We start from the raw sequence: 24,693 nt of genomic DNA, 5'->3' as shown, positions 1-24,693 counted from the left end.
CCTAATGTCGTTCTAAAGTTGAGAAAATCTTGATATCTGTCCTACCCCTGTGGCAAAATCTGTTTACAGTATATATATTAAATATATTTTTACATATGTGTTGTAAACAGCATGGTTGTCTGTGTCTCGTTTAGGAGAGTCTGGTGATTGACACGCCTCGTGTACGGAAGCAGACGCGCCACTATAACTCTTTTGAGGATGATGAGCTGATGGAGTTCTCTGAACTGGACAGCGACTCAGAGGAACGACCCTGTCGCACAAGACGCCTCAGCGATCGCAACAGACGCTACCTCCGAGCAGAGTGCTTCAGAGTGGAGAAGAACCTGCTCATTTTTGGGTCAGTCCTTCATCTGTTTTGCTGGGCCTCTTAGGATGACACTGGTGGCCCCAAATTGTGTGTAAAGGTGCTAGGCCGGCTCTGACCCACCTCTGATGCGGCTTTCATTCTGTGTAAATGTAATGCTGCATCATCAGTGGCTAATATAAGAATAGTTGGACTCAGTCAGTAAGTCCAGATCTGCAAGTTACAGTACATGTCTAAATGTGCATTTTTCAGTTGTTGCATTATTATAGCTGCATCTGGCAAGCATAGCCAAAAAAACGTTTTTGCATTATTAAAGCAATTGTTCCAAATAAATTAGTCCCCATTTTCTCAACCTCATGTAATCAAAAAATTTTTTTTAGAAGAATATCAGCTCTGTTGGTCCATACAATGCAAGAGAATGGTGGATAAAACTTTGAAGCTCCAAAAAGAACATATGGGCAACATAAAAGTCAATTTTGGATGAGAACTTATCAAAATGTGATTGCTTTTTCACTATAAACCTTGACATCATGCCTTGAGACTGCAATGACAAGATATACAGTGAATAAGGAGTTATAATTGGTCTGTTATCACCCAAAACTCTTTGGATCGCTTCAGAAGACATGGATTAAACCACTGGAGTTTTATGGATTACTTTTATGCTGCCTTGATACCTTTTTGGAGCTTCAAAGTTTTGGTCACTATTCACTTAATTTGTATGTACCTACAGATCTGACATGTTCTTCTCAATATCTTAATTTCTGTTCTTCAGAAGAATGAAAGTCATACAGATCTGGGATGGCATGAGGGTGAGTAAATGATGAGAGAATTTTAATTTTTAAGTGAATTATCCCTTTAATATAATAATGTGATCACTTTCTGTAAACAAGTACAAGATAAATAAAAATAAACGTGTACAATTTTCTTTACATTATGCAAAAAGTGTCACATAGAAGCTATAAATTAACCTGTATTATGGTTTCAAGGGTCATGCACTGAGGAATCAGTTGAATTGGAAGCGCAAGAGAGATCTTTCACTCAAACAAATAGTGTGACTTGATTTTGTGTTCTGAAGGTGGGGGCGATGGAAGGAGATTCTCAATCATGGCCGTTTTAAATGGCACCTGACAGAGAGAGATATGGAGGTGTTGTGCAGAGCTCTGCTGGTCTACTGCGTTCGGCATTACAAAGGAGACGACAAAATCAAGAGCTTCATATGGGACCTCATCACACCCACTAAAGACGGACACAACCAAGCACTGCAAAACCACTCAGGTAATTAGTACTGTTCCACTCCTATCTAAATTTGTTCAGTGCCTGAGAAAATTTCAAATCATAGAGAAAAATTGATTTCCAATATATTCAGGGTTCAATACAAGTTAAGCGCAATTGACAGCATTTGTGGCATGATATTGATTACCACAAACATTAATTTCGACTCGTTCCTGCTTTTCTTTAATACAAGCAAAAGTATGGGTTCAAGTGGCACTTACAATGGAAGTGAATGGAGCTAATTATTTTGTTAAAATACTTCTTTTGCAAAAGTATTGCCACAAGATTTAAACAATATTTGTGTTAACACAATTTTAGCTTGATACTGTGATACAATCACTTACTATCTTTTTCTGTGTAGTTATATGCAATTGTACAACTTCATTTCCATGACGATGTAACACACCCTAAATTGACTGTAAAAATTACGATTTAAACAACTTTACAGCTCAAATAATTTATTTGTTTTTACAGAAGAATTAATGTAAGTGTTTTCATAACATCATAAGCTTCACATTTCTGTGTTTAAACCCTCCAAAAATGTGCCCTATGCACTTCCATTGTAAGTGCCACTCTGTTACCCTGGAATTGTATTTATTTATTTTTTATGAGTTGATGAGTTGAAATACATTTTTGTCAACGCTTTCTCCGTGATACAGTATTTCATTGTGTGCATCGTAAAATGTTTAATATATTACTTATGACTTTGAACTTGAGCAATTTGTTGCTCTCTCGGCTCAGATAACATTTAATTAGGGCTGAACGGTTAATCAAAATAAAATTGAAAATGCGATATTGCGTAGTGCGATTATCAAACCTCAAGGGCTGCGATTTAATAAAATAAATAAATAATCTGCACGGCTGCTCACTGCGCTTACTTATTGTTGTTGTATATATTAAATATGCATTTATACATACTTATATTTACAACTAATCTTTAAAATATTTGAATATTGCAGTCTGATGACTGCTTTTGCATAATTCCTGAAAAACAGTCCAAAGGTTTAGCATTAATTTCTTACCTTTCACCTGTCCAGGTCTGTCTGCTCCTGTTCCGCGGGGTCGTAAAGGCAAGAAGCTGAAGAACCAGTTGAGTCCACCTGAGCTAAATAATGCTGACTGGCTGGTCCACTGTAACCCAGAGGTGGTACTGCAGGACGACAGCTACAAGAAACACCTCAAACAACACTGCAACAAGTGAGCCGTCTTAAAGAATACCAAGCAGCACCTTCAATATTAGATTCTTAATTGGCATGCAGACATACAATTTTGGCACTTGTCCTGGACACCTTATAACCAAAGATTAGTGATAGACCAATAAATATTGGCCATGCTGATTAATCAGCCAATATTTGGCCATTTTGAACCATGCCAGCTGGGCCAATTAAGAGAAGTGTTAGTTTCCCCTTGTATTATTAAATATGGTGATTTAAAATAAGTGTAAAATGTACTTACATGCTCATGTGGGAGACTTTGCCTTGAGTCTACGTTGAATCATTTTTCTCTTCCCATGGAGTAACCTGAGGTTAAGCATCACTGATTGTATCTTGTGAATGCGCTCTGATGTTGTCTTTTCATTTATATATATATATTGTGTCACGGACAGGGTGCTGCTGAGGGTACGGATGCTCTACTATCTGAAGGTTGAAGTTCTGGGTGAAGCTGCAACTCAGGCTCTTGAAGGAATCCCTGCCAGGTGCTACATTTATCTGAATGCATCTTACCCCCTCATAGACCAAAAGAATGATACTTCAAGCATGTGTCATTGTAGAGTGGCTTGATATGTGAGGATATATGTGTTTTCTGCAGTAAACTGGAGGTAACACTGCCTGATATCGATTACATTGAGATCCCAACTATCTGGTGGGATGCTGAGGCGGATAAATCGCTGCTTATTGGAGTCCACAAACATGGTGAGATAAAAGACTAACATTATTGGTCTGAAATGTTAGTTCATATACACATAATTAGTTTATACGAACGTGATTTTTTTATGTTGTGAAATGTTAGTTCACATGAACTTCACTTTTTACTGGTGTGAAATGTTACAGTTCATATTGACATTGTCTTGTTTTTCATCATGTGGAAGAACTTGCGTTTCCTTTTTTTTCTTTTTTGTTTGTTCTGACCTCTCTCTATGTCCCATGTAGGGTATGAGCGGTATAATGCCATGCGTGCAGACCCTGCTCTTTGTTTCCTGGAGCGGGTTGGTATGCCTGATGTCACCGCACTGACAGTAGAACAAGGAGGAGTAGAAGCAATTTCTGATGCACCTGACAGGTAACATCCTTTGAAATTAGCACCTTGACCATAAGATATGAGCAGTATAACAGTTTCCACCAATTGATTGTTACAATGGTTACTTCTGCAGTGTCAACAAAAGTGATGAAATAAAAGACGAGGCCGACATGAAGTCTGAAGATTCAGAAGAGAAAGGAGAGATCAAGGTAGAAATAGGAAATCAAAGAAATGTGAAGTCTGATGACGCTTAGTGTTTTAACCAAGTACTGGGACTGTTCATTGAAGTTTCGTTTTGTTTATGAAGGAGGAACTCATGTCAGAGGAAACAGGGAAGAATGACAATACGGTGACAGGTATTCCTTACCTACTTATTCATTTTTCTACATTCCTGATTGAACAATATAGTACTGTTTGTTCATACTGTTAAGGGGAGGTCACACTAGATTTCAAGCACACAAATCATTGCCGGACCCTGTAACTTATATGGGCAACAGGAGGTGATGTCATGCTTGATGGCTTCTATTTTGAATAAATTATAATAAACTAAATATACCGTCTACCCTAATTTCATACAACAGTGCAAACCATGCAGCTTTTCTTTTAAGATGAAGTGTACACTTTTCAATTGTTCTCATGCAGACCCATCATAATTAGATTTTATTTTTCATCCAAGAGTTCAATCTGTAATGTCTAGATATTAGATTAGTCAATTGTATCTTTTTTATGCAAATTCACAGCTCAGAGTTCACCAAACTTGAACTTTAGAACACAGCAAGGGCTTAAAGGGATAGTTCACCCATAAGGGCAAATTCTCTCATTATATATTCACTCTCATGCCATCCCAGATGTGTATGACATTATTTCTTCTGCAGAACACAAATGAAGATTTTTAGAAGAATAAATAATTCTTCTATAGTGATCTGTTTCACACCAATCATATTGCTTCAGAAGACATTGATTTAACCATTTGAGTCATATGGATTACTTTTATGCTGCCTTTATGTCCTTTTTGGACCTTCTGAGGTCTGGTCACTATTGACTTGGCATTATATGGACCAACTGAGATAGAGCTGAGATATTCTTCTAAAAATATTTGTTCGTGTTCAGCAGAAGAAAGAAAGTCATATACATCTGAGATGGCATGAGGGTGACTAAATGATGAGTATTTACATTTTTGGGTGAACCAACCATTTAAGTACCTGCTGTCCCTCCTTCACATTCATATGAATGGAATTAGAAATCTAGTGTGACCTCAGCTTAAGTTTGATTTACAACAGATTGAGTGAGTTAAAAGTTTCATGTCTTTTGGAGGGTGCATTGTGGCATCTCTCGCAGGAGATCTTATTGCAGAAGTGACAGAGCAAGGGCGGGTACAGTGGCCGGCAGGCTCGGCTCTTACGGCCCGATTACGACGACTCATCACCGCCTATCAGCGTTACACTCGCCGTGAACCTCTTCGTCATGATTTCCTCTTGCACGAGGGAATTGCGCCTGTGGCCTGGCAAATTGGAGACTTTAGGCACTGCACAACTGAGCCCGACCCACTCTTTCTGGAGTGGCAACGAAGGTTAGTGTTGTTAATACTTAAAGTCTAATAATCTAACTCCTTAAATCTGGCATGCACAAGTCAGTATCTGTATTTGGAATAGAAACTTCTTTGGGGGGGAAAACGTTTTAAATAAGTTTGAAGGGGATTATGCCAAATTCTCAATTTATCTTTATTATTTATCTGTCAAAAATAAATATAAAAATAAAAATAATTTGATAATATAAAACAAATGTAGAACCAAGGAAAATGATTCAGCATGACTATATACAAGAAAATATGCTAGCAGCTTTGCAGAGAATCTTATTCCACAAGATTGGGATTGCAAGAGAAATGGATGCAATAGAAGCTCATGAAGGTAATCTTAAGTCAAAGATGTTTGAACTGTATTGTATGAAGAGATTAGTTTTAATTTTCTTTTGAAGGTGGAAATGATGATGAGATGTCACTGCAATGAGTTTCTGCAGGAGAGCTTTACAAAGTCTAGGGACAATGATACCGAAAGACCTGCCACCTGTGGAGAACAGTCAGAACTTATGTATAATTCGTTATTTTTAGAGGTCCTGAGGGTCTAGGAGCTAAATATTTTAAATATAATAAGAATTTTATACTTTGCTGAATCTAAATTCAAAGTTTGTTGTAGATTAAGTGTTTATGCCCTTCCTAGGATAGCATATTTATTTTGCACACAGGTGGACACGACGTGAGCAGGCTGACTTCTATCGTACCGTGTCCTCGTTTGGTGTAGTGTATGACCCAGAGAAGAAAACTTTCGACTGGTGCCAGTTCCGGGCCCTTGCTCGTTTGGAGAGGAAAACAGACGAAAGTTTGGAGAGATACTTCTATAGCTTCGTTTCTATGTGTCGCACTGCCTGTAGACTGCCGCCCAGAAAAGATGAAGGTACAATGAGAATCGATAATGAGAATTTAATTGCTTGGAAGATGTAAAATTAGCTCAGTTTGTCATAAGTGATTCATAAATTTGTTATTCTTTTGCTTAGGTCTTGTTGACCCTGCATTGATAGTGGAGCCCATTACAGAAGAGCGAGCTGCCAGAACATTATACCGTATTGAGCTTTTGAGAAAGGTCCGTGAGCAGGTATTGCGTCACCCACTTCTGGGGGCACGGCTGCAGCTCTGTCGCCCTAGTCTTTACTTGCCCGTATGGTGGGAGTGTGGTAAACATGATCGTGATCTTCTTATTGGCGTTGCAAAGCATGGCTTGAGCCGAACAGACTTCTACATCCTCAATGACCCTCAGCTCTCCTTCTTGGAGGCCCACCAGAACTATGTTCACAAAGAAAACCACAGATATCCAGGTTTGCCACATCCCCCATGCTGCTTGTATGATGCCAACCTTGGGCATTGTCACTCCCCACAACCTCCTGAGTACCAACCGACACCCTCACACCATACACAAACACTCATTCATACTCCTGGGCATCACCAGTCGGAGTCTGGAAGCATTAGAACCAGGGATGGGTTTTTGGATTGTCCTTCATTAGATGATTCTCTGGAGTTAGGGTCTTTACAACATGACAGCTTGACTTCAGACCCACTACATAGCAAGTCTGGTAAAGAGGTCTTTAATGGATTCCCGTTCAATTCTGCAACTGGTGGCCAGAATATGCTAAACTCATATGGCGTGCAAGGAGATCTAAATGGAACTCAAGGAGACATGGCGGACTCCATTGCTGGGAAGCTTCGTAGCGATGTTCTAGTAGGAGAGCAAGGTTCCTCCGAGGAGACTGGCTTAATGGCTCCTTCTGTAGAGCTGGATGAACTTCAGACTCCATGGGAGAGCTCAGACCATGCTGAAACATCTGACATGTTCAACGAGGCCGATCCCATTCTGGGAGCACAAGCATTGGAAACAGAATTTCTGGATGCTCCTCAACCAGAAGATGGAAGAGATGGTGAGGAACCACTCACAGACTGTTTGAGCATGCCCAGTTCAGACTCCCAAAGCAACCCTGTCGAGCCGCTTGCACCTAGCTTCATGTTGTTCAAAGATCTTAATGTCAACGAGACTTCTGTTGATCAGACAGATCTGTCTGCTGGCCTTCCAGAATATATTCCACCACCACCCCTTGGTCTCCCGGATGCAGACCCCATTAGTGAGGACCAAGACGACAAGCTTAGTGATTCCAACATCACACACTGCGTTCCCAGTCCAGAAGATGGAGCTGAGATTTTAGGGTTCCATTTTGAGAAAGAAGAACTTTCTCCAGATGATGGTCTTGCAGGGGCTGGTCCTCAAACGAAGGACACTCATGATGGGATAAACCAGATGCCTTCAATGGAGTCTCCTAGGGAGAGCTGTCTTGAGGAATCCCAGACAATGGTATGCAAGGTGCCATTTGAGGAATCAATTGAAGACCACTTCAAAGATCCCTGTGAAATGCCTTCGGAAGAATCTTACAAAAAGCGTGAAAAAGTGCCTTTGGAGGAGCCTTATGATTTGACCTGTGATGAGACCCTGCAGGAACCTTGCGAAGGATACCAGCAAAACTCAACGGAGCAACAATTATTGGAGGAACTCCCTGAAGAACCCTGCAAAGAACCATCAGAGCCTATAGATGAAACTACTCTCTTAACAAATTACCCTTTGCCCTCTTCACTCCCAACTTCACCCTCTGTTCCCACTACATTACCCGACACGTCTGTATCTCCAGGCCTCGATGCGGTCCCCAATATCAAACAAGAGTTCCTCATGGATCCAGTGTTGTCAGATGTGAAGCCTGAGCCAGATAGCACTACACAAACTCCTCACCTTGAGCAGACTGAGGTTCTAGAAGTGAAGGACAAGATAAAGGATGAGGATGCAAAAGCACCAGGTATTGTCTGACTTCAGCTTTCTGCCTTTTTCAGGTTTGGTCATGCACATTGTCTGTTCTAAGGAAATATCATGTTAAAATAGAAAGTTGATGAGCACAAAGGTTAGTTGCTCCAAAGAGTTTCAGTGCTAGAATTCAGGTGAAATGATTAATCTTTCCTTAAGTAATATCTGGGATATTTCCTTCAATGGAATATATATATGTTATGAATATAGTTATGAATCACTAGATAGATAGATAGATAGAACAGACAAAAAGAAGACAATTTTTGACATACAGTAGGAGTATAAAGCTATAAAGTTATTGTGAATAGCAAAGCCCAGATAATTAGATTTTGGAAGAATTTGATAAGCTTATACTGAAATCTTTGTCTTTTGCAGACAAGGTATCTTGACAAATCACAGTTTGAGATGTTGTGTCATACTTTGAATACTGATTATTTATTTGTAGCATTATTGGGAGATGTTGAAGCACCACGTTTCGCGCTGCCCATGTGTGAGATGGCAGACAGTGTTCAAGAATTAAGGGAGCCAACCATTGCTCAGCTTCTACAGGAGAAAGCCCTTTTCTCCTTCTCTGAGTGGCCTAAGGTATTGCCATATTGGTCATTATGTTTCCTCTTTTTTCTGTATTGTCTTTACTAAGCTCACACTTCAAGTTCTTTGTATTATTTTTGTATTTTATTTTTTGCTTTTGGAGGTGGGCTCTTTTGACTTTGACCCAGTAAGTAACCACCTAGCAACAACCCATCATTGCAATAGCAACACACTAACATCGCTCAGAACACCTTAGCGACTAGAAAGCAACACCCTGGCAGCCACTAAAGGTAGACCGATATATCGGTTTTACCGATTAATCTGTGCTGATAGTTGCTTTTTGGAACGATTGATTATCTGCAAAAATCTATGCCGATTTATATATTATTTTATTTTATTTTTTTGTTCCTCATCAATGAACCTTATCTGGTGTAATATATATATATATATATAAAAATTAGGGCTGTCAATGGATTACAATTTTTAATCAAATTAATTACATGGTGTCCCTATTAATTAATCGCGATTAATCGCACATACAAATGTTCGCACATACAAACTAGTTAAAATAGAGGTACGTACAAACAAACAAAATTTTCTCCAAAATACTACAGCGTGGACACGTTCCCAAAAAATGTGAGGGTCAGATTAATCTACAGCATTACAGAAGGAGCAAAGTGGATCTATTTCATGAAGCATGTTTCTTAAATAAAGATTGACTGGGTAAAAACGGTGTAACAGTTTAAAGGACACCTCCTTAACCTTGTTGGTAATTAAATATTTGTGAGGTAAAGACCGTACGACCTGCATCAGACATGCTTGTGTCGCGTCTCGGGTGTGTTGCGTCATAAAAGTAAAATGTTTAGGTCACTGTGTCGAGTTAAATATAGTTTAATACTTAATCTTTAAACATATCTTGAGATCCCTTGGTTCACACGTTTATGTTGTGTGTCCGCTGAAGAGTTGTTAATGTTTTGTTCACTGTAATAAACTGCACATTGCTCACGCAGCTGAAATTTCACTTACTGCCCTCTGGAGTAAACAGGTGGTACTACAATCTTGAATCTCTCAGGAAAGCATTGCGATTAAATGCGTAAATTTTTTTAACACGTTATTGTTTGTAAAATTAATCGCACATTATTAACGCGTTAAATCGACAGCCCTAATATAAATATAATATATAAATAAAAAAATCTGCTTCAGGTGAATATTTAGGCGATAAAAAGCTTCATTTTGCAAGTACTTACAGATAGAGCAATGTAACAGAGCCAAGTCTCTGTCATTTCAAAATAAAAATCCAACGTTTTACATCAAATCTTTAATTCTGGTTAATATTAGGATTTTGCTTGCACAATAATCTGCTTTTGGGATTTTGATTTTGGAAATGTTGTATCATTCTATAAATCGAATAAAATAAAAAAATCTTGTCAATTAATCGTCTATCTGCTAGCACTAGAAGTGTACCAGTCAGACCAATTTGACCCATTCCTTACACTGTACTTTGTCTTTCTCTCTCCAAAGGACAGAGTGATCATCAACCGTATTGACAGCGTCTGCCACACTATCTTAAAGGGGAAGTGGCCTTCTTCTAGTCAGCAGTATGAGTCTCCAAGCTCATTGGCTAACACCTGTGTTCCCAGCAGTGCCCATCAGAGGGCAGGATTTCTGGCCACCAGAATCCCTCCATCTCAGAGCCTTAACTTCAACCTGCCACACACTGTACCCCACGTACCCAAAGTAGGTTTGAGATTACGTCTTCAGACATGAGTGTTTAAAAAAGGATGCCTGATGGTCCTAAAAAGAATTAATGTGTCAAAAGTACCTATATGAAATTTGTACCTATATCACCCAGCCATGATCACCATTTATACATTTGAACTGATCATTTTGATGTGGTCCGTTAACAACATGCTAATTTATAACCTGATTATGACATTTTTACCTTACCAAATTATTTTAGTAAAATTTGTATTAGAAGTTTCAAATGTATTTACCTAAGTATTTATTTATTTGCATATCTTGTCCCCACAGGAGCGGTTAGTGAACCCTACTTTCCTCCCTGAACTGAAACGGCCTAGACGTAGCTTTGAATTCGAGGTAGACGTCCTCGCCAAACCAAGCCATCTTGGAGAAAAGATCCAAGGTGGCGTGCCTCATCATGCTAATGCGCTACTCCTTAACGGGTGGCAAGAGGCAGCCATGGACCTATCCAAACCAACAGAGCTCACAGTTGGTGGAGAAAGTGGGCCAATCGGTCACATGAGCCACACCGTTCAGTCAGCCCCTCACAAAATCACTGGGATAGGCACCATACAGGGCTCGCTTGGCTTGGATATGGCTGGCATTTTGCAGGCTGGCCTGATTCACCCTGTCACAGGGCAGATTGTCAATGGCAGTCTCCGGCGTGATGATTCAATGTTGAGACGGAGGAGGGGACGAAGAAGAAACGTGGAGAATCCTGACCTGAGCTTTATGAAAGGACGAGGCATGAACTTACCAGAACAACAGGTTTGTGGAATCAATCAACAGATCTTAGAGGCAATTTCCTCAAATTGTTCAAAATAGATTTTAGAAGTTAGAAAAAATAAATAAATACGACAACATGTGGGTTGTAGATTTTGCCAAAATTAATGTTACAGGTTCAGTACAAATTAAGATCAATCGAATGCATTTGTCGCATAATCTTCCATGCTTTATTTATGGTACATTGGTAAATCTTGTATTCTGGTTAACACAGTAATGCCATTAAATTTCATCTCACTAACTCATGTTGACACATGTAATCTTTATGTCTTGTGGCTATACTTTTGAAACAGTGCATATTCTTTAATGTTTATGAACTGGCCTCATTTAATTCCATTGTAAGTGCCTTACTGTATGTGCAATTGTTTTGTTTTGCCACAGATGTTGCTGATTGAGCTTAACTAGTATTAAACCCAGAACGTTCCTTTAAGATCACTAGGGGCTAACTAGTTTGGGACCAAATGTTGGTTTGTACTTATTGATAAACATATATCTTCCATATTGATACATTTTGTTATGCTAACTTTTGTAACAGGGTTGATCAATGCAGTCACCAGTAACATTTTTGTAAAATTTGAGAAAATGTCATTTAAACACAGTTGTATTCCCACCTGATGTAGAAACCTTGCTGTCTTTATAACATATTGTTTTTGCCTCCTTTTCATGAAAGTAATAAGCCCTTGAGGCTGTAGGTTACATGTTTACCATGGTTAAGGGATTTTGAGGCACTTCACTTTGCATCGTGGTAAAATGTATGTAACACACTGCCTGGTTTATTGATTTAAAGGGATAGTTCACCCAAAAATGAAAATTCTCTCATTATTCACTCACCCTCATGATATCACAGGTATGTATGAATTTCTTCACCAGAGCACATTTGAAGAAAATGTAAAAAATATCTAATGCATGTGTATGGTGATTTAACTTTTGAAGCTCAAAACATTATAAACATTCAGCATAAACGTCATCCATATTACTTCAGCTGTTAAAGTAATGTCTTCTAAAGCAACACGATTGCTTTTGATGCAAAAAAGATAAATATTTAAGTACTTTTAAATCATGCTTCTGTTCTGCAGCAGTATGAGCGTGTGGCGTAAGCGTGTGGCTTAAACGTATTGGCATTTGAAACACGCGAGACGGTTCTCGCGGATCCATAAAAAGTTTTAAAACGTCTTAAATTCAGTTTTCCCAAATTTAAGATCAGGCAAAGTCTTAAATATTTTAAATTAATCAACAGAAGTCTTAATTATCATTTAAAGAGGTTTACATTTGTATTTATTTATATAATGGTACACATACCAATTTTAATGTAATATAAATGTAGAAAACGTGTCTTCAGTATTTTAAACTTGCATATAGCCTACCCTGTTTTACTGATAAGCAATGTTAAGATTATGTTGAATGTGTGCCCCTGCCAGTTTAACTTTGACTCAGCTCTTTATCCTAAACTTCCTTAGGAGAAATAGAACAGACATAAAGAAGACAATTGTTGACATACAGTAGGAGTATAAAGGTCTTTAAAAGTCTTAAATGTGATTTCAAAAACTCTGCAGCAACCCTGCGAGAACTGAGGCACGTATGTCACAGCCGGAAGAGCAGCGCTGCTTGCAAGTGAGAAGGAGGAGCGCTGTAGAGTAGCTTTGTTGGTTTTGGTTTAGATCTATATTTATCTGTTTCTTAACCCACAATGGTGCATTTGTGTGCTTATCCTGGATGTCTCAACCGAGTGGAGAATATGAAATGACTTCAGTATCATGGCAAAGCGAATATGTCACACAAGAAACCGAGTGGTCTCCACCCTCTCCTGAAGCTGACCGGAAGCGATTATTTAGTGTTAAAATGTACTTAAATATTGATCTTTTGATCTTCACACCAAAAGTGATCCTATCGCTTTAGAAGACATTAATTTGCCCGCTGGAGTCGTATGGAGGATGTTTATGCTGACTGTCTGTGATTTCTTTTGAGCTTCAAAAATTGGATCACCATCCACATGCATATTAAGGACCTACTTAGCTAAGACATTTTTCATATTTTCTTCAAATATATTCTGGTGAATAAAGAAAGTCATACACACCTTGGATATCATGAGGTTGAGTAAATAATGAGAGAATTTTCATTTTTGGGTGAACTATCCCTTTAACTTGGAGAGGTGGAAATGGAGAATTTGGATATATAAGATACCTTTATAATGATAACACTGAATAGCCGTTGAATGTGTTTGAATACTCCACAGAGCGGATCAGAGAGTATCAGCCACCCTGTTGTGTCCTCTACATCCTCTCAGTCAGAGTGCTCTCCAGCAACCCCAGCTGCACTTCCTCCACATCCTCCAGCACCTCCTGCAGACTCAGAGACCCTTAATGTCAGCATGGACAGGGAAGCGGCCAATAAAGGCCTAATGGAATGGCTCAGACAAAACCCTAACTATAACATGGAGCTTTCAGCTTTTCCAACGGTCAGTTACAAGTAAAACTAAAACTGCTGATAGCAACACATTTCTCATGTTTCTGTAACACTTTGTGCATTTACATGTAGAACAAAAAATTTGAAAACTATCAAACATCCACTCATTATAGAAACCTGTTTAAAGGGTTTACAATGCAAAGACAATGCTGGAAAAACATATTTATATATACCAATCTTACCTTAAACCGGAAAATTGCTATTTTGCCATCATTTACTCACCCTTGTGTTTCTTTCTTCCGTACAACACTAAAGCATATGTTAGGCAGAATGTGAACACTAATCATCATTAGAGGTTGACCAATAGTGGATTTTGAAAATACAAAATTTAAGGTAGTAGAAAAGGCTTAATTAATTGATGATTAATCATCTGTTTCAATTTTTGTAAAATCGATTTAAAGAATAAAAACAAATTTCTTCGCCATTCTTTAATACGGCAGTGCACAGACAGAGGCTATAAGAGTTCAAAATGAATAAAATCCCAAATGTAGTTACCATAATAATCAGAAAAAATATATGAATTTGGTGCATACAGTATGACATATAAACAAGTCAGAAACACACCAGGGACTCTTATATTTAAGTATTAACCAAATTAAGCTTTTTATTGCCTATATATTTCTCCAAATGATGTTTAATGGATGAACAAATTGTGAAGGTTTACCATTATTCACAAGATATGAAGTTGGAGACTGTAACCCGCACAAGAAGAGACAGCCACAATGTCGATGAAAACTGCTTTTATTTATTAGCAGGCAAAAGTACAACAGGGTAAATCCAGAAGAAGAGTGGTCCGGGGGAGCGCAAGGTCGAGGCCGGGGAATCAGGATATGGTAAAGGGCAAATCTACGAAAGAGTGGTCGAGGAAAGCGTAGGGTCGAAGCCGGGGAAGTCAGAATAGTAGAACGGGTAAACAAGCGAGTTGAATAGACAGGGGAGCTAGGGGAACACTAGAGCTGGCAAAGCGAAGGGGTAAACTAAACAATAACCAACAAGAGTGAGACGAAAGGGTTGTGATATATATAGGGGAAAAAACGAGCGGTGCAGGTGAAACGAATAACCAGGTAATTGGGACGAATACAGGTGAAACTAATACTCTGGTGATTGGGAGCGTGCATGAGAGCCAGAGGGGGGTGAGCGTGTGAGCTCGGGGAGCGAGCCTGTGAGCTCGATGAAGCGGGGAGAACTAGAGGAGCGGGGTTCGTTACAGAGACAGTATGTACTGTTTGTGCTGACAGGGACATTGCCATATATAATCACATTTTAAAACAATTGATGATCTAATCAAAATAACAAAATATGCATATAAGTGAGAATAAAATTATGGACAAATATTGTTCTAAAATGTGATTTTAAAAACACTGCAGTAACCCTGCACTATAACATTTGTATAATTTCACATGTTATTATTCAGAAAAACAAGTGGTGAAAGTTTATAAAATGCGCTCAGCCTGTGTTAAGAGATTTCACACACACACACACAAACACATACTGGTCTGAACAGCTTCTGAGTTCGCTTCGCATTTTTCCACCATAAAAGCAGATCCTCGTCTGTTGGTTTGCATGACTCCAATAAGAACTGAATACAAATAGAATAGAATTCAATAAGCATCAAAATATTACAAGCATTGGTTTTTAATATAACTTGGCTCAGCTTTAGAAGCACAGATGCCATGATATATATTCACTCATCCAACATCTCAACAACACGTGTCCACAGCGCTCTCCCAGTGGACTCAAATGTAACTGCGATATTTGGTTAGAGAGTTAGAGGGAAAACGGGGAAATGCACATGGCAGGGAAATGGAGAAAGTAAAATTAATTTGTGACAATTGAGTAGTGTTTTAAATACTCGAGCAGCTGGTGCAGAACGAGTACTTGATTAATCGTGCACATCCCTATTTTAAAGAAATTTCTACAAATTTAAAAAAGTCTTTGCCAAAGTTGAACATTTTAGTGGGTGGAGATAACCTTGTGGAAAAGGAATCTTTAGTTTAATACCAGACAGAGATGGCCTATGAACATGTGTCACTCAAATGGCCTTATTACTGTTATTGCCTTGGAAAAAGTGTACTTCCTCTGACATGGGTGCACCATATAAAGAAAACTTTGCTTAATTACAAGTAGTGTGGTTGACAACACTGTTTTTATCAAATAAATAAATAAAAACTGCTAAGTTTGAGGTTTTGGTGTTTTAATCTTATTTAAAGGTTTTTATGTCTTTCTCAGTCTCCGACCGCAAGCATGTTGCACAATTTCTTGGATCGACCAAAGCAGAGAAGGCATCGCTGCAAAGACCCCACCAAGATCGACATCAACTCCCTGACTGGAGAAGAGAGAGTCCCAGTTGTACACAGAAGCACCGGCCGCAGGGTAACAACAATATACAAACATACTCCTGTACTTGTCACTTGATTTTATTAAACGTTAATTCTACAATTCCTGTGGTCACAGCTTGGAGGCGCTATGGCTCCAGCCATTAAAGAACTCTCCCGATGGCTGGATGCAAACTCAGAGTACTCTGTGGCTCCTGATTGGTCGGATGTGGTGAAGCACTCGGTAAATTACTTTACTGAATTAAACTAAATAAAATGTATTTTTTCCCTTTAATTCAGTGAATGTCATTTAGAAGTATATAATCATTAGATTCAACGTTTATCAAAATAATCATTAGTTGCAGCCCTAATAATAATAAATATCGCTGGAAGCAGCAATTATGGGGCCAAGCACCAGCATGGCAACCACTGCAAAACACTAAGCACAATCCAAAGAACTCATGGATTATCAAATGACATAAAGAAATCTCCCAAGGTTCCCTCCCAAGGATGGGTTTGAACCTGCAACTTTTTTCAACTATCCAATTGACAATCGACTGTACTAGAGTGGAACATCACTAATGGTCACCAATTGGACATACCAGGATGAGAATTAGCACACCTGCAGTTGCTGATATTGTATTTGCATTCAGAATTGAGAGTACAACATCGTTGCTGAGATAATACATTTTATACATCAAAGTTGTTTGAACTGAAGCAGGAATTTGGCAACCATATATTAGAGTAAGCAAAATGTGAAGCCTCAAAGCTCAACAGAAGTACAATTTTTAAAAGCATTCTTTATCAGACTTGAACTTATACACTTTAAAACCATTGTCCAATACTCTAACCACTAGGCCACAGAGATTATACAGCTCATCTATTCCAAAGGAAATTTCTAAGCTAAGAGTATGAAAAGATAGCTTAGAAAATCTTGTTAAAGCAAAGCAGTTTGGAATTGAAGCAGGAATTCTTCAATGTATTACAGCGTACATATAAGTACAATATCAAGACTCACAGGACAAAAAAGTGAACATTTTAAAACCATCCTCAGCAGGAATTGAACTTGTAGCCTTTTGAAACAAAGTCCAATGCTTTAACCACTAGGTCAGTCAGCTTACACATCCAAACATTGCCAAAGTCACATTCCAAGCCAGAAGTACAAAACAACTGCTAATAATTTTTTTTTAGAGGTATTTGCTTTTGAATTCAAGCAGGAATTATGCAATGTAGTACATCTTACGTAGTTGTAAGGTCAACATGAAGAATTAGAGGTCAACAGAAGTATAAAATTAAAAACCAACCTTTGCTAGAATAAAACTCAGAACATTTTGAGCAATGGTCAAATGTATTACATGTATGCTTTGCATTTTACATTTATGCTTTTGATAGGCGCATTTATCCAAAACGACTTACAGGGACAATCCACCCAGAGCAACTTAGTTAAGTGCCTTGCTCAAAAAAACAGTGGAGGTGGGGATTAAACCTGCCAGCTTCTGCTTACCAGTTCTGTGCTTTAACCCACTCCACCACCACTCCATGCTTTTAACCACTTGACATTTCAGTTGAAATGCCAAAGAGACTTGACATGTTTAGAGCTAACAAACAAATGTTTCATTAAAGACAATACAAAGACCTCCAGTATAAGATTACTAACATAAACTCTAACTCTAATTTGAACCCAAGACCCTTTGAACTATAAATCAGTATTTTAACACACTGAGCCACTCAGTTGACATTGAGTGGCAAAGAGACTTCCTGAGGTTAGAGTCAGCACAAAAGTGTACGTTATCTTTTGAACTATAGGTGGCGCTGTCTCCAAACTGTTCAAGTATTATCAGGACATGATGTTGATGATGCATTCCAATTTTCTTTTAAATCTAACAATGCTTTTAAAATATATATCATGTTTTAATAAAATTCAATTTGGCGGAGGGACAGTATGGATATCGTTGAAACCTCATGACCCACAGAATCCAAAGACACCAACGTCATGATTTTAGGACATACGGTTCCAAGGGTACAGGCAAAAAGATCAATTTTGATATATAGTTTGACCCATAGGTCTCCAAACTGTGCATATACCCTCAGACCATGGTCTTGATGAAGCATACCAAGATGAATTTCAATACGACAAACCATTTATGAGATATAGCCTCAAATAAATTTTTACGTCAACGATGTTAACTTTGCGATGCCGTTAATTTTAAACCAAGGCACCCAGAAAAATATTTATTGTAATTTCTGTGCAGCTCAGTCTGGAGATTATTTTGAGACATTGTTTGGGAAAATCAGACCAACTTTGGAGGTTGTGAAATGTCATAATCCAAGATGGTGGCTACTGTAATGGGCAGAGTTTTGATGTAATGACTCTATTACAATCATCAAGAGGAGAGTAAAAAGATAGTTCACAAAATACGCACAAAAGAAAACAGATTTTTTTGACATGGTGGTGGCACTATACAGTTTGTCCTAGAGACACCACATTTTGTGTCAGTGTGCCACCTCTATCAGTGTGCCGAATTTAATAATTTTCTTATGTAGCGTTCATAGGGCTGCCATTAACTCAGACAGAATAATAATAATACAGAAAACTAACTATAACAATAGGTGCCTTGCACCTTCAGTGCTTGGCCCCTAATAATAATAATACTAAAGGATACAATAGGGACTACAGCACCTTCGGTGCTTGGCCCTTAAAAATATTTAGCTTCTGACAAATTTTTAAAGCCATGATGATATAAACAGCTATTTTTGTGTTGGGGCCAGTGACAATTTTGGTAAGGCAAGTACAAATCCGAAACATTTGCCTGACTGGGCCGGTAGAAAAATTCCTTAGCATTAAGCCCTGATATATATATTCATTGATTTATTGATTACATTGAAATAATGCACACATTGTAAACTAATATGAAATTTGTATATCCCACTATCCTAGGGCTTTCTCCCAGAGGGCAAATTTACCCGCATCCTCACTGGACCCGTGTCTCGGGATCCCGGTCCACGTAGAAGAGGAAGGCGACCCCGCAGTGAGATGCCCAAAACCCCTGAGCTCGCTGCTGCTATGGGTCCACTTTTCATGAATGGTGGGCTCATTGGCAGCATGGATCTGATTAGTTTACCCAATCTCCGCAATGTCCCTGGCATCCCGTTAACCGGGATCATGGGCTTCCCACACGGTTTTGCCACTGCTGTACCGGCGGGAGAGGAAGCCAAGAACGGACTTGGAATGCTGCCAATGATGCTCCACGGCATGGCAGCCGTGCAGTCGCCTATATACAGCACTCACATGAGCGGTATGATGAGTCAGCCTCTATCCACAGCAACGTCTACGACATCCACTGCGACTGCATCCTCCAACTCGGCAAGCTTAACTTCTACGAACTCTGCAACCGTAACCTCAACCTCAAGCCCAGCGGACAGTTTTGATGCCACACCTCAGCGGGACAACGCAAGCCCTCTGGTGAGTATGGAAAACGGGAGCAAAGAGGAGACAAAGCAAGGAGGGGAAGAGAGGAAAATTATGTCCTGCTCAGTCACTACTGCAACGGTCAATAGTGGGAGTAGTAGCATCACGAGCACTGGAAGCCATTTGACCTTTAACCCCTTTCTGATCCCGGGAATGTCACATAGTCTGCTGTACCCGCATATGTTCTTACCACCCGGCAGTATAATGGCACTGCCAGCTATGCCCACGGCAGACAGCACAGGAAGCCCCAAGAAGAAGAGGAAGAAGGTTCGGGAGGAAGGACTGGTGGAAGGAAGTGGGAATACCTCCGAGCAAGTGGACAGCGTGGAAGTGAAGGCGGTAAAAGACGAACAAAAGACGCCTGAAATAAAAAGTGAAGAGGGCATATTTGTAGAAGATCGACCTGATGTAGAATTATATCAGGTCAAATTTCATGATTCTTCTGACCCTAAAAAAGATCCCTCTGAGGAAACGAGAACTGAGAATAATGAAATGGAGGAAAAGAGGGAGAAAGGAGAGGAAACTGAGCAAAACAGTAAAGGCTCATGTGATGGTGGAGAATAGAATGTGTCCTCACTTTTGGGCAACAGTGCTTTTGTGTGTCATGTCTGTAAACATTTGTGTATAGAACTATGATTATCAACTTATTGTTCATAGGTCTGTCCAGTCAAACTTTTAATTTCACAAACCTTCTGGGTGTATGTTAAAAATTTGACACTAAAAGCATTTAAAAGGTCTCAATTCTACAAAGGGACGACATCATGTGTGGTGTTAGAATGGTCCTTTTGCATCATGTGAATGGAAACTCCAATGATTCTCTCAGTTGATGGAGAATGTTCTTTGTTTTCAATGCTTGAGAAAGAGGTTGCAACCCCAGCGCTTTTAATCAGATTCCCAGATTCTCCGAAAGCAGTTAAATGTTGATATCGTGAAAAATGGAGGCCAGTCTCACTTTTAAATGTTGTTTGTATGATCACAGTCATTGGTAAATAAGACCTAGATTAGTGTTTTGAAACATTTCTCAAAATAATGTAAAGGAAAAACACTTCCCATTGGTAGATTACCAGCAGAACTGGTAATTTTTGGATGGACCACAGTATTCTGTTCTTAGTTTATTGCTGCTATGTATTCATTCTAGTGACTATAGAAGCAAAAGATTTTAATGTGAATCTTTACAAAGCTATAGATGGCTTGTGTGCAACATGGTGAGTGCAATGGAAACTCCGAAAGCAAGGCTTCAAATTGATAGCAAAGAACAATCCTGAGATTGATATATTTTGTTTTGTTAATTTTTTTTATTTATTAATTCTGTGGTTTCCTTAGTAACCTTATTAAAATGCTCCAATGTTGATTTTACTTATCATTTATAAAGATGGTTATATACAAAGGAGTGCTTAACGTCCAAGGGCAAAGTGTTAGTGCCATAGATGGGACTCTGTTCTAGAGTAAAAAGGCGTAAAGGTTCAAAGATGATACATAGGGGATCGTAACTAAAACGTGAGAACTGTTCCTAAAGTGCATTTTAGTGAATTTAAGTTATTTTTTACCCAAAATTGAAAATGCTGTCATTGTTTACTCACCTTCATGTCATTTTAAACTTGTATGACTTTCTTTGTTATTGAACACAAAAAGAAATATTTCTACTTTTTCATTGCAAATGGATATTCAAACAATTTCTTATTTTATGTTTTGCATGTATATTAAAGTAAAAACTAGTTTTGAAAGAAATGAAGTTGAGTAATTGTTGATAGAATTTTCTTTTTTTGTTAAACTATTTTTAAAGACAAATAAATTATTTACAGATCCCCTTTTTTCTGTTCACTAAAGGGTTGATGGGGCAACAGGAAGTCAGACTGTCTTTTTCTCGTTGAGTTTCACAGCTCTCATTTTCTCTGGTATATTTGAAAATACTGTAGACTAAAAACTACCCAGACTTTTGAAAACATGTAAATCTATTTCGCTGTATATTGCTGATACTTTTGTTTACAAGCACATGTTATTTTATTTTTTCTTACCAGTATGTTGCTGCATATTGGGGGGAAAACTTCAAAACAAAAATCAGTTTCTTTTAATTGAAAAAGAACTAAGTAGAGGGAACTTTACACTAGAAGAAAACAGATAATTTAACTAATTTTCTCCCCCGAACTCAACAGGGTCACTCTTTTGCGGGAGCAGTTCATTTCCCGACGTCTCATCTTATTCACTTTTTTGTGTTTTCTGATGTGAAAACATTTTTGCACAGTCCTTTTGGTGAATGTTTACCTGTAAGTGTGTTTTGTCAGTTTGTTTTTGTGCGTTTGTGTGGACGCATGCGCACGCTCGCACATGTCACTTCCTGTACATTTTGACCTATGTAAGCCTGTACTGTATATTTCTTGTCTAAAATAATGGTCACCTTCAAAATCATGCTGTTGTTGCCTTGTCACTACTTGTGACACCATAATGTAATTTATTATACAATTTCATTTTCTTTCTACTTTGCCAAATTCACCAAATACAACTTTTCCCCTCTTACACATTGATTATTATTGTGTTAAATTTGCAATGCCTTATTTAGCATTTTATATGGATGTTTGTTACATCTTTATGTTGGAATATATATATCAGAGTACTTGTGTACAGTGTCAGCATTTTGGGAAGCAGTCTCGGTCACACTAGTTTCAAAGCAGTCGCTCTAGTTGTACAGATATTGGCCTCTATGAAGTGACATCTTGTGCATTTTGGGGTAAAACTTGTCAGGATTACATTGATGGTGAAGTTCAAATTATATAACATGGTATATTCTCTGTAGTGCTGTCAATTCATTCAATACAGTATTGCGAAGCACAGTCTATTGCAGAAATGTGTCATCACCTCTGGTCTTTCTCTATTGTCCCTATGCAGTTTTTCCAGTTATGTCTGGTCAACAAAAATGTAAATGTCCTTTTGACATTTCGAAAAGCTCATAACTCCATTAAAGGCCTTCAATACTTTAGCCAGTATATGTAAAACTGGAGCGGTCATAATCTTAGACTGAGAATGCTATTTTGCTGATTGTAATTGTATTGGTTTTATAAAATGTACAATTTGTTGGAACTGTAAAGTTTGAAATTGCTATAATCGTGTTGGGAACTCAAAACACTCCAGTTTAATTGAATTGGTGTTTCAGTTAAACTCCTCAGTGTAGTATTTGAGCTCATTTGAAGATCAATTCATATATATTCCATTTGTGTGTCCTAAAAACACTCCAGTCCACACTCATTTTGTTGTTCTTTTTCTTCATAAAAAAATCTGATAAATTTCCAAATCCCTGTATTTATTGTTTAACAATGTTTCCCTGTGTATTGCAATATGTAACAAGAAATTTGCTGTCTCCAGGTTTTGGATGTTTTCAGATATGGATGTCAAAACTGATCCACTTTTGATTCCCCAGCAAACACACACCTCCAGTTTTCATCATGAATTAATCAAAGGGAGATCATTGTTGCAGCTTTACATGGGTAACAACAGATTGGGATTTTGGGGTGCCAGTGTCATTTTGCTCAGTATCAATATTTTCAATTTTTCAAATATGCACGTCGTAGAAGACAGTTTGGGTTTTGCTTTGCCACTATGTCTGTTTTTGCATGCCAAGATCTGCTAATAAATCCCAGTCACATCTAAGGCAGTTCCCATACTTAAGTGTACACAAGGCAGGCGTTTCTTATAACAGAGCTGCTTGGCCAGATAGAATCAAACCTGGACTAAAGTCAGAGTACAAGGCGCATTAGAGCATCATGTACCATGTAGAAATGCAATCGTTGTTCAAGCACTTGTAGAAAAACGTTAAATGAATACATTTAATAATGGTCAGTGTTCACAACCAGGGTATCAAAATGGGTACTGTACTCCTAGTTCCATCGAAGCAAGTGCACCATATATGGGATGATTACGCTACTTAAGACAAAAAATTAACTTGTACTCTTGGTTTGAAATATGCAGCAATGCTGAAAGATATGGTGTTTTTTTTTTATATTATTTCTCTCTTTTTTCTTTATTTGGGATTATTGTTTTGTTCAAATAGCTCCTGTACACCGATGTGGACCAATCATATAATTCAACCGTATGTGATCTTTTATTGTGCAATAAAAGATGACTTTCAACTTTCAAGTCAACATATCTGATGTGGATTAGTTCATTGTATGACAAACAGATTTTTAGTTCTGGTTTATTGATGTTTCTATATACATTGTGCTGTAGTGAATTTAAATGTTTTTTAATACATTTCTAATAAGAAGCAATGCAATCTCTGTGCTGATTTTCATAAGTTAAATACCACTGATCAGTGGCTCACCAATGTTTAAAACTCTGTAAATTGTAAACATGGTTGAGTCCAGCAGGGTCTGTCGACATGTATTTATTGTATGAGATGCCAATTTAGTCTTAAAAGGCATTTGGGGCTTGTCTTACATTGACATGAATGTAAGCTGCCTTTTGGATATTAAATAAGCAGGGTTTCTGCTGTCTATGAGAACCTTGAATTTTTGTGATATACGGGCCTGGAAAAGTCATGGAAATTAAATAGTAAGTCAAAAAAAATAATCAAATTATGGTCAACTCTGAAGTGTATTTTTTGGCTCATTTACAAGAAACCGATTTGTGTGTGTGTAAATTATATTAATGCTTAAATGCATGGTTGTTTCTCTATTACATAACAAACATTATTAAATACTTCAGATCTGTAGCAAGCCGGCACATATATATATGACAAATGGATCTACAAAATAACCAGATTGTGAAAAATTTTCAAAACATTTTTGAGACTATTACAAAATAGTATAGCCATATATCAAAGAGACGATGCAACAAATATAGAACAGGATTAATTCCACACTGAAATTTTATGAGACACAACTGGCTGTCAAATGCATATTGAGCTACACATATGTATTTTCTAAGGCACGTCTAAATAGAAGCACAGATTATATCATTTCAGTAGTACACCCAAATGACAATAGCCAAATTATACTATTCGTGTGTTACACTTGCTATAGTTTACTTCCACATTGCTTTATCATGAAATAGCAATGTCAAATGTAAATCAAGTTAATCACTGAAACATCTGCGCCACCTTGAGTAACAAATAGCATGTATAAAATGTTTACACACATATGGAATACGAGGAGATTAGAGTGGCTAAAAGAAGCTATTCTGAAAAGCTGAAAAATA

General features: G+C 38.1%; 1 protein-coding gene across 1 annotated transcript in view; it reads left to right on the top strand.

Moving 5' to 3' along the window:
* Positions 1 to 23,641, top strand: part of LOC127654068 (chromodomain-helicase-DNA-binding protein 6-like) — a 65,475-nt gene extending 41,834 nt beyond the window's left edge. The window contains exons 21-38 of the mRNA XM_052141039.1: positions 135 to 337; positions 1,380 to 1,579; positions 2,614 to 2,773; positions 3,183 to 3,272; positions 3,386 to 3,489; positions 3,727 to 3,856; positions 3,948 to 4,023; positions 4,122 to 4,170; positions 5,129 to 5,384; positions 6,056 to 6,264; positions 6,365 to 8,200; positions 8,651 to 8,790; positions 10,258 to 10,473; positions 10,768 to 11,244; positions 13,493 to 13,714; positions 15,952 to 16,095; positions 16,177 to 16,281; positions 18,976 to 23,641. Of these exons, the coding sequence (XP_051996999.1) occupies positions 135 to 337; positions 1,380 to 1,579; positions 2,614 to 2,773; positions 3,183 to 3,272; positions 3,386 to 3,489; positions 3,727 to 3,856; positions 3,948 to 4,023; positions 4,122 to 4,170; positions 5,129 to 5,384; positions 6,056 to 6,264; positions 6,365 to 8,200; positions 8,651 to 8,790; positions 10,258 to 10,473; positions 10,768 to 11,244; positions 13,493 to 13,714; positions 15,952 to 16,095; positions 16,177 to 16,281; positions 18,976 to 20,070 (5,712 nt within the window). The 3' untranslated portion in view covers positions 20,071 to 23,641. The remainder of the gene's footprint in view (positions 1 to 134; positions 338 to 1,379; positions 1,580 to 2,613; positions 2,774 to 3,182; positions 3,273 to 3,385; positions 3,490 to 3,726; positions 3,857 to 3,947; positions 4,024 to 4,121; positions 4,171 to 5,128; positions 5,385 to 6,055; positions 6,265 to 6,364; positions 8,201 to 8,650; positions 8,791 to 10,257; positions 10,474 to 10,767; positions 11,245 to 13,492; positions 13,715 to 15,951; positions 16,096 to 16,176; positions 16,282 to 18,975) is intronic.
* The last annotated feature ends 1,052 nt before the right edge of the window (positions 23,642 to 24,693 follow it).

Source organism: Xyrauchen texanus, chromosome 13 (assembly GCF_025860055.1).
Source record: "Xyrauchen texanus isolate HMW12.3.18 chromosome 13, RBS_HiC_50CHRs, whole genome shotgun sequence".
NCBI lineage: Eukaryota > Metazoa > Chordata > Actinopteri > Cypriniformes > Catostomidae > Xyrauchen > Xyrauchen texanus.
The sequence above is the reverse complement of the archived record's forward strand: the minus strand, read 5'-3'. Positions and strand labels throughout refer to the sequence as shown.